Source organism: Dinoponera quadriceps, unplaced genomic scaffold (genome assembly GCF_001313825.1).
Source record: "Dinoponera quadriceps isolate SergipeBrazil2010 unplaced genomic scaffold, ASM131382v1 scaffold278, whole genome shotgun sequence".
Lineage (NCBI taxonomy): Eukaryota > Metazoa > Arthropoda > Insecta > Hymenoptera > Formicidae > Dinoponera > Dinoponera quadriceps.
The window spans coordinates 248,878-259,794 of NW_014554664.1; the positions used below are offsets into that span (position 1 = coordinate 248,878).

A 10,917-nucleotide genomic window follows, 5' to 3' on the forward strand; every position below is an offset into this window, starting at 1 on the left:
TACGCACGAAAAGATATATTAAACTCTTAAAGCGATCTAACTTTTCCATAAAGCTGGTTCTACATTAGTCTTGCAATTGCAATAAATCGACCAATCACAGTCAATTATTTTCCTTGATCCGCTTTTATCCCGGTCTACAATAGGTGCTTTAAGCTTTAAGCCTTAAGAAATTGACCAATCACCAATCGAATGTGAAGAGAATAATTAACTATGATTGGTCAATTTCTGAAGGCTTAAGGCTTAAAACTCTATTGTAGACTTTAGGTCCATGCATAGGAGCTATATTTTAAAATATACGTATTAATACCAGTTATTAACAGGGAAAAGACAGCCAAGTAAGCACTTTGTGCTTTGCGCTGCATTTTCGCTGAATAACGTCGTTCCTATGTCATGATTCTGTTGGATAGAACAGGATAGCCAACGTATAAGCTCGACCCACTAAATCTAGTTCGGGACGAATCAATGAACGTGTGTATCGGGACGAATCAATGAACACGTGAGTATACTTGCTTTTCTGGTATATGGCAACACTGGTTATCGCGTGTCTTTCGCATTTAGTTAGCTTTCGTTCGCGTTCATCAACACTGGCATCGTTCCACTCGCGTGTAATGTGTAATTTCGGGTAGTATTCCGTTCTCGTTGTATAATTGTGTGACCGACTAGAGGTGCTCCGGATATTCGTTCAGTCGTAAGTAACACATTCTCGTCACTTTTCGCGAGTGGGGAGCTACGTTAGTCATACGTTTTTCGGAACCAAAAGAACAGGCGGGTTTATTCTTCAACAGAGCAGCGACATGCCGTTTATGGCGGCCGATACCGTCCGTGCTTATACAAGGTGTCACGAAAATTCGTTATTTTTTTTTATGTTTCGCACTTCTGTCGCAATATTCTGTTACTGCCTCAATGATTCCCGACATTGTCTCGGTGGAGAAAAATGCACTTAGACTGTAAGTGGCGAATTGATGGATCGGGATTCGTAATTAAAAGAAAAAGGAAGATTGCGCACGTTACCAAGTTCTCCATTTAATGTAGAACGTAATTTGCATTTTTCGGAGATGTTAAGTTAAGGTACTTCTTATATTTTCAATACAGTCTCTACTTTGTGAAAAATTGCAGAATTAGTAAAGAGTTGTACAGAGTTGGCATTGAAAAGAAATCTTAATTTGGCAAAATTCAATCTTGCCATGTTCTTTCGTTCATATATTGAACCCGTACGTTCAAATGACAAATCAATAAGTATATCTTCGTACTTCATCATAATTTTATCTCGCTCTAATAAGTACGTCTCCATAATGCTCGACATAGTAACGAGAGAGAAAGAAAAGGTCATTTACTTATAATCGCATTCAGATCGATAAAATCGAGAAGTCAGGTGTGTCAAGGAAATTTCCTTGAAATTATTTTACATACGATTACGAGACATTAATCGTTGAATTTCTGTCCATAGGATGTTCGGTAAATTGCGGTACAACCGACACCGAGACAGGACAAGGCACGAGGAAACAGGTATAAAATTTACAATGCGTTTTTCATGATCACTACGATCATTTGTTTGATTTTCTCGAGAAAAACGATTTCAAATGGAAAAACGGTGGTGGACCTATTGATATACACACTCATAGAGTCCTTTTATTTAAAATAAGTGAAAGAAATAGCATTCGTATGTTCATCTCTCTTTAAAGTAATTTTATACAAAGAAGTAAAATATTGCTGCTGGCTACTTCTATTAAAACACATTATATCTTTATTTATTATGGTGTATCGGTATATTTGTTAATACATGATATTGGATAAAATATATTCTCTGTGTAGCAATATTCTTCATTGTATACAATTAAACCAAGGTACACCAGGCATCGTGTATGCCATTATATTGTAACTAGAGCTGATCATATATCAGGTGTCACGTATGCTTTAATATTATAACTGTATGATCATTCGTACAATATTCAATCTTACACCGTATATATCGTAATAAGATTGAATATTGTAAGAAATAAAGTGTTAAGGCATACATGACGTTTGGTGTGCAATTTCCAACCTTACATATTGCATATGTATGTGGATGCATCTGTGTAAGGATGAAAATTGCAGAGAATCCTAGTTAACGATTGCCGAGGCATACACGATGCCTAGTCTACGGTATACGTATAAATTTTTTTACCCACTATATTGACGCATTGTTAATCGTTGAAATCGGCCGATTTGTGCTGCGTTAATTTGACATCGACGACGCTCTCATCTGGCTCATTTGTTCGCATAGCGAGAGTAAGTCGTAAGTACAAACAAATCTGCGGACACCGCAAACTGCTCATGCGACGATATTTGAGAGAGATGTCGGCCACCTATTGTTTACTCGAAGCGTTCGACTGCATCTATAGAATATACGAACGCGCTAAATTATTCAAGCTGTCGGAACAATCTTTCGCCCCTCGTTCGAGTTCACATTTACAGCCGAGCCAGCAGAGCTCGAGAGAGATATACGCCGCACTCTTTTCCACCCCACTGTGCACGCGCAGCGTATACATCTGTAGTGTATGTAACGCAAATCGAGCGATATGTACACGGAGTATTAATATATACGGAGCGATTCCGACGAACTTGAATTAAAGAGAACGTATCTTGCGATTGGCGATTGGTGATGAAAATACGGTGACAAAATTCGCGAATGAACGCCGTGGTCACTGTCTCCCACCGCCAATCGTGAGAGGAGTATTCCCCGCTCGAATGACCAAAATCACTCTATATTCATTTGCACACTGTTTGAATGATGCATTTATGAAGAGTCGACTCGCAGATACGCTTAATCTTGAGTATATTACAGAAGCTGGAATCTACTGAGTAATCTGCACTCTGAGTCACTCCTGTTTGCTGAGAGATACATCGCTCTCTGTAGGTAACTTTTACACCTGATTTAACTCAATCTGACTAAGGTTGGGTTAAGTTAAATGTGGGAATTTCGATATTTTACAACGATGTATCTCGGCGACTGGAAGGGGCCACACACGATGTGGGATACTCAGGACTTCATCCTCTATAGTATATCTCAAAATTATCTGCAGGATGTAAGTCTTTATGAATAATTACCACCACTTATATGTGTGATTTATTTCTTATTGATTACATGACCGCAAATATTACAAATATTTATCGTCGCAAATTGTTCACAAATTTAAATTGCATGATTTTACTCATATGTGTTACAATCTAAATTATATGATATGTATGATATTTTGCGCGCGCATACATATAGATCTATATGAATGTGATAAAATCTATACATGTGTGTACACACATATATTAAGTACACGTTTACATTCATTTTTACGATACAGCAACGATATGATTCCACTATGAATCTTCAGCGTGTATCTCGGCGCTTTTTTATTCGTCGTTAACATTTGCAAGCGTAATTCGACCGAACGCGTCGAAGCGATGCAAAGATTTTGTTAACAAATTCGTCTTGACTCGCTGCAATACGCGACTGCAGATGCCGAGCATACGTCCCTTAAAAGAGAACCCTTTCGTGAACGAAGTCTAACGCCGTGATCAGTCCTTGCTATACATTGCATTCCCTTGAAATGAGTGTTAAACAAATTAGTCGTATCATGGATCTCCGTCGCGCTACACATGTTGCCTGCGATCTTCTGTAATAGCGTATGTAAATTTTCTCTGAACACGCAAAATAGCGTCCGAACGGACTGCAGCCTTTAAGAGGCTAGCGCTTGTTAGCCCGCCGGAGGATTTGCGAAATGCAAAATTGGAACCAATGGCAGTTGCCAGCCGGTGCTGTCACGACTCCAATACCCCAACCGCCAGTTGGCTACGCTGCAGCAGCGACAGCAGCAGTACCACCCGCGGACCCCACGGCCCTGGAGCAAAGCTATATGCAATATTACAATCAACCAGTAAGTATGTAATTTTATATATATTGTTTTACATAGGGTGGTCCATTTAAAGTGTTGCAAGCTGTTTTGTCTGAAAGTACGTATCATAGCAAAACATTTGTCATAACAAATCATAGTAAAAAGTTTTAAATAAAAGTTATCTTGTTTGAAGAAGGAAAAGAGATCAACTCATATACAGATTACGGATTTAGGACTGAGATTGAGTTGAAAGTTGGCGAATTAGAACAAAATTCACTAAATTCAAGTTTAATGTTAAACTTGAATTTAGTGAACTTTGCTCTGATTGGTCAAATTTCAATTTAATCTCAATTCTAATCCGTAATGTAATACAGGCTATAACGCCATTTAATTTGACGTTGAATGGATATGCTAGAGTCACTAAAGTCATTATGTACTTTTTCAATGAAATCATACAGATTTTGTAATGTTATCGATTCTCGTAGTCATTTTGCATAAATGTATTAAGATAAGATCAATGAATACTTTCTAAGATATTTTACAATTTATCCTAGTATTTTTTATAATTTATTCTGATACTTTTAGTATATAATATATGAGATATCTTTTTCGTAAATTTTTTACTTTTCGATAATCTTACCTTGAAACTTTTTTATGTAGAATGACAGGGATTTAATTAATTGCTGCAAAAAATTTAAAGAAATCGAGAGAAATAAAAGAAAATCGTTGCATTTTCCAAATGCATTGATGCACCAACGTATAATGATTAATATCATTAAACCATTTCTCCCATTCTTTTACGTACAAAAGTATTAAAATGAGGTTATCAAAAAACCAATATTTTACGAGATACTTCATATTTTGTACTAAAAAGTATCCGGATAAAAGGTAAAATATCTAAAAAATATTCACTTTTTGATGATCTTACCCTAGTATTTTTATACGCAGAGAAATCGATTTGTGTAAAAGAAACCATATGATTTCGCTTTAAAAAAATTCACGATGACTTCCATATGACTTTGTCACATCATCCAAGGTCAAACTAATATCTATACCTTTTTTACCTCTGCGAATCAAACAACTTTTATCTAAAAATTTCTTACTGTGATACGTACTTTCAGAGGTGACAATTTGTAATATTTTAAGGACCGATTCCAACTTATTGATGAGATTTACCCAACAAGTGCTTATTGGACTTGCAGACTAGTCAACAACAGCCATTGATATTTGCCTACTATATATTAGATTGTCCAAGAAATTCCTATGAGTTTCAATTGATGCTTCTATGAGTGTTGCATAAGCTGTTAAAGTAATTGAAAATATATCTATATATTGTTTGATAAGTGACATTTCAATGTATTATTAATGTTTAGTTGAGATAGGTTGGATCTGCTTTGTTATTGAGTTATGAAGATGGAAGATAAAAAGATGCATTTTCACACATGTTTTCACATATGTATGAAAGTTACAGTACCGCCGGCGTTAGCATTATTAAGGTATACCGCGTGGAAATTATTCGATCGGAATTTACATCTCTTTTGACACCTCTCTGCTGACACACACACACACAAAAGAGGTATAAATTTTACCGAGTAACCTCCATGCGGTATACTTGGGGTTAAAACTAATACCGGCGGAATTGTAACTATTAAATCTGATAACTCGAAAAATGCTTTATGAAAAATCACTTTGTTACAGTATTTTGAAACTCTCGAGGTCAACTACACTATGTACAACAATATGTAATCAAAAATAGGAAGTTTCCATTTAAAAATTTCCAAATGATTTTTACATTACTTTAATAACGCTATCCAAGGTTATATTAATATTATTATTTAATGCGCCATTTAAAACTCTATAACTTTTGTATAGAACATTTTCTTCGAAAATGTTTATTTTCCAAAATACTAAGTTCCGGCACTTTTCGTACACTCTGCATATATATTGGCATTATTAATTATATTACTTTACTTAGCAGATGGAAACTTATCCGCGTGTAAATAAACTAAATGCGAGTGCGTAGAGCTAAACAAATCACATATAATTCGCGATGGTCTTATCAATTTTATGAACATTAATTGAGTAGAATTTTATCATTAATCAATTAATTATGGAGGCAACAATTGCTTTGTTGTAATTTTTATGCAATTATGTAATTTTATTTAATTTTTATACGTGGTGTCGAAAAAGGTAAATACCAAATTTTAGGAAACATACACTATTCTTCAGAGAACAAGTATAATCATAACAAATATATTATAACAAACATAATCTACTATTTTATTTTTATTAGGCGCCTAGTGGATATACACCGGAGCAATGGGCAGCTGCACAACAACAAAGTTGGGCTCAGTGGCAGCAGTGGCAACAACAATATCAGCAATGGCAAGCACAATACGGCGATAAGGTATGATACATATAATATGTACGATTTTCAGGCTCTATGATTTCAGGCTTGTTGATTATTTTTATATTTAATCAGTCGAATACAAACATGTTTGAAGAAAAATAATAGGATTATTAATATGTGTTTTCAAATTGTGAACATCCGATGAACATTCAGTTAATACTGGATTGTTGCTGATCTTTTGTTAAAAAAGAAAGAAAAAACAAATCAAACCGAGAGAATAGGTCTCTGCTTAGAAAGACGACTATGAATTTCCCAGACGAAAAAGCCTACTGTATAACTAATAGCAATAATTGCTGAAAATTATTACGAAATAAAGCGTATATTTTGTTTTCAAATCCACTTGAATGATTTGTGCATGAGACGGTTTTCGTCTGTCAAACACGTCGATTTCTACCGGATGATTTCTTTTTTCAGTATCAAGAGACGATGAAACATCATATGTCAGCGGTGCAGAACGTAAATTTGGTTGCGAGCCAAGTGCAACCACCACCGCCCCTCCCCAAAGAGGACATAGCACGACCTCCATTACCACCCACTACCGCGAGTATCGTACATCAACAGTTTACCAACATGCCACCCCCACACCAAAACAATCTGCCCTTATTTCCCGCGAAAGAATCCGCTACAACGAGTGTATTGCCGCCAGCGAGCGCGACTAACTACCCTCCTCCGAATCACCAACAGCCGCCACCCCTACCCGATATGAGCCAGCAACAACAGCAGCTGCCACCTTTGCCGTCTGAAATCGAGAACAAACGAGGAGAGCTGCCAGGAGGAACAGTCGGACAGGCCGAGAAACGCGATAGTAATGTTAGCGCGATCGGTGCTGGTAGTGAGTCCAATAGTGGCAGTAGTGCGAAAAAATTGAAGCTTGACGAGGACGAAGAGCTAACTGATGCCGAGAAAACGTTCGACGCGCAGTTCAAACAGTGGGAAGAGCAATTTAACAAGTGGAAGCAGCAGAACGCAAATCATCCCGACAAAGTAAGTGCTTTTAAGTTGCACACAAACCGGCATAATAGTCTTAAAACTTGTTAGGTTTAAGGTCGCTAAAATTGTTCGATCACACGCTTAACATCGTTTTTATATATTCTTGCATCATAACTGTTGATCATTCGAGATAACAGCAACGATGTCTTAAACTTGGTTTTTCAAAGTCACGTTTGTAATGTGAAACATAAAATTATGTATTTGAGACTCGCACTGTGGGGAAATGGTGGATTTGACTGTCGAATTGTAGCCGTGTTTTTTGGTGGATTTATTTCCGTTTCTTGTAAATATTTCAATTCACTTCATCGGGAAGAAGAACAATGTGATACCGAGTCGCTTCAATAGGAATTCCTTTACAAATGAATAATAATTAACCAAATTGATCAGGTTTTAACCAATCAATCAATCAGGTTTTAAAGAAATCGAAAGGATAGAATGCCAAAGGATGAACACAAGGAAATATTTTTTTAATGTGAATATTAAAATCCTTTTATAATTTTCCCTGAATTTATTATCGCTCCTTTCCTTCCCTTATTATAATTATATTCCCTTATTTATCAAATTGTGTTCCTCTCCCTGATTACCCACTAATTTTGATAATATTGTTTATGTGGATTTCGATATGAACCTTATTGAGCAAAGGGAGAAAATGCAGTTCTCAAGCATTTCCGGGAAAGTCAAAGTTAAAAAATCCCGAACGATGTATGAGTCAATTTAGCGGAACGAAGCATTCTTTAAAGACAGTATGATTCGGCGTGGTTAGCGTGTGTCTGACTCATAAGTGCATAATCGTTGGTTCGAATCTCTATGAGTGAACTTTTTTCAAATCAGAATATAATTCTTACATAAAATAATTGTAAATCACATAGGTTTTATATATTTTGTCTATCTATTTTCTATTAAAAATGTACATTCCCTTTTTTTCCCCTTTGAAATTCGTTTTCGGAATTGTTATCTATTAAAAATAAAGTTATTTCAAGACTTATACGTGGGAATATAAAAATATTATGAATAATTTGACTTTTTGAGCAGTTTAAAATAACGTTCGAGAGTGTAACGTTAGAGAAACGTTAGAAAGAGAAGACTAATACGTTATTTCAATCTGCTTCAAATTATTCATATTTTTATATTTCCAAATATAAAAATTTTTAATTAAATTTATTTTTAATAGACAACAATTTTTCGAAAACGAATTTCCAAGATGAAAGAGAAAAAGAAAAAAATTTGATCAGTGCCTGGATTACCATGGCTTACCATGGCCTGATTGTTTTCCTTAATTTCATTGAGCCCGAATAATTTAATTTGCATATTTTTAATAAAACATAAATGAATAAAATATAGAAATCCATGTGATTTACGTGAATAGATTGAAATGTTTCCGGAATCGTCGCTAGGGAGTTGCTTTTCTCCAACTATTTTTATGTCGTGTTGGTAACTCTTTCAGATGTATTGACTGCAAACGTCAAATCGATCTGTTAAATAGTCTGGTTTTGACAAGCATTCAAGTCAAACAACTTTATGTTTTTTCAGTTATGGATAAAAACGAAATTCAAGCGGTCATCAAATTTTTCCATTTATAGGAAAAAACCGCAACAGAAATTAAATCGAGGTTAGATGTTGTTTTTGGAGGGGATTCATCACCTCCATTTTCCACCGTGAATTTTTGGATTTCGGAATTCAAGCGTGGCCGCGTGCACACAAGCAACGAACTACGTTCAGAACGTCCAAAAATGGCTGCCAGAAATTATGGATAAAATCCACGACATGGTTTTAGCAGATCGCCAAATAAAAGTGCGTGAAATTGAGGATTGTGGGCATATCTTATGAACAAGTAGTTCATATTTTACATAGTAAATTAGGTTTAAAAAAACTTTCTACAAAATGGATGCCGCATTTGCTCAATCCGGATCAAAAACGCATTCAAGCTTTAGCCAATTGTTTGGAAATGTTTAAGAGGAATCCATCGGATTTCAAGAAACGATTCGTGACCATGGATGATGCCTGGATTTGCTACTGTACACCAGAAACAAAAATGCAATCAAAACAGTGGGCTAAACACGGTGAATCGGTTCCCGAGAAGGTAAAAACTATTAAATCAACTGACAAAATAATAGCATCGGTCTTTTGAAGTGGAATTTTGCTAATTGATCATTTTGAAAAAGGAAAAATTGTTACTGGTCAATACTACACAACACTTTTGGACAAACTGAATGCAGCAATTCAAGAGAAATGTCCGAAAATGAAAAAAAAAGTGTTCAAGAAAAAAGTGTTTCATCATAGCAACACGCGCTCATTCAAGTATAATCGCTCAGCAAAATTGACAGAATTGAAGTTTAAAGTCCTTCCGCACTCACCATATTCGCCTGATTTGGTTTCCTTTCTATTCCTGAAACTCAAAACATTCCTGGGTGGAAGGATATTTTGGTCAAATGAAAAGCTGATCGACGCTGTAAACGATTATTTTGGAGACCTGAAAGAAACTTTCGGGAAGGAATCGGGAAGCTGGAAAAACGTTGGACCAAGAGTGTTGAGCTTCGAGAGGATTACGTTGAAAAATAAAATATAACTTGAATTAGATTTATTTCATTTTCATTGTTATTCTGGAAACTTTTTAATTTACCTTCGTGTAATTATTTTATGTAAACATTGCATTTTGATTTGAAGAATATTCATTCAAAGGTTCCGCTAAACTTATACGTAGCTCGTGATTTTTTAATTTTGATTTTCTCGAAAATGCTTGAGTGTTGCGTTTCTCCTTTTGCTCAATAAAGGTTCATAAGGTTTATTTATGTAAACAATATTATGAAAATCGGTGGGTACTACCTCGTGACCTTCCCATGTTCACGAAACGTTGGAAACAAACACGCGGTTCCAATCCGGAATCCGAAGCCGAAAATTCAATCTAAAAGTCACATATAAAAGAAAAAGTAACACGTGAGATATAGTTGCTATTGCCTTGAATAGTCAACAATTGTGACGTACGAACGTAGTGACACGATCCATTACATATGTAGATATATACATATCTGCTTCGATACATATGTAGATATGATCCAAAAATTCTAGTGACCCTTGACCTTTAGTAAATTCTTATATACCGGTCTGTGTACAGATCTCTTTCTTGAGCTTGAAGCTACATACACTCGGACGGTTCGAACCGCTGAGACTGCAATATCAGACGGATATATATCGCGAAAGGAACAAAGCACAATCGTTTGTTTTCCACTCGCAATGGATAATACCCGTGCTTTTCAGACTCAGTATAAACAATATGAAGCCAAGTGGACGTCGTGGCGTGAAAAGCTGCTCGAGCGGCGCGAGCAGATGCGCAAGAAGCGCGAGCAGCAAAAGCAGGCCGCCGCGGCGAAGGCTGCGGCAGCAGCGGTTGCGGAAGCAGATAAGAGTAAGAGCACCGTGTCCGGCGACGAGAAGATACTCAACATACTGTCGAACACGGAGAATCAACGTTTGATCAACAATCTGCTCGGTATCGGCAAGAGCCTCGGCTTGACGGGCAAGCAGCAGACCGTCCCCGCTTCTACCCCACCATCTCTGCCCCCGCCACCCCCACCGCCCCCGGAGACCGCGAATTCTGGAAATCAACCCGGCAACGCGGTTCAGGGTGTGCAATCTTTGCCGCAGCCGAACATA

At 36.6% G+C, this 10,917-nt stretch overlaps 1 protein-coding gene across 3 annotated transcripts in view; it reads left to right on the forward strand.

Annotated features, from left to right (window-relative positions):
- The first annotated feature begins 569 nt into the window (after positions 1-569).
- Positions 570-10,917, forward strand: part of LOC106740650 — a 23,289-nt gene continuing 12,941 nt past the window's right edge. For 2 of the 3 annotated variants that reach the window (XM_014611901.1, XM_014611903.1), the window contains exons 1-6: positions 570-688; positions 1,448-1,506; positions 3,690-3,908; positions 6,160-6,273; positions 6,691-7,260; positions 10,522-10,914. In XM_014611901.1, coding sequence (XP_014467387.1) covers positions 3,753-3,908; positions 6,160-6,273; positions 6,691-7,260; positions 10,522-10,914 — 1,233 coding nt within the window. In that variant the 5' untranslated portion in view covers positions 570-688; positions 1,448-1,506; positions 3,690-3,752. Of the gene's footprint in view, positions 689-800; positions 1,069-1,447; positions 1,507-3,689; positions 3,909-6,159; positions 6,274-6,690; positions 7,261-10,521; positions 10,915-10,917 lie in introns of those variants that run through there. The other variant, XM_014611902.1, reaches the window with a different exon arrangement.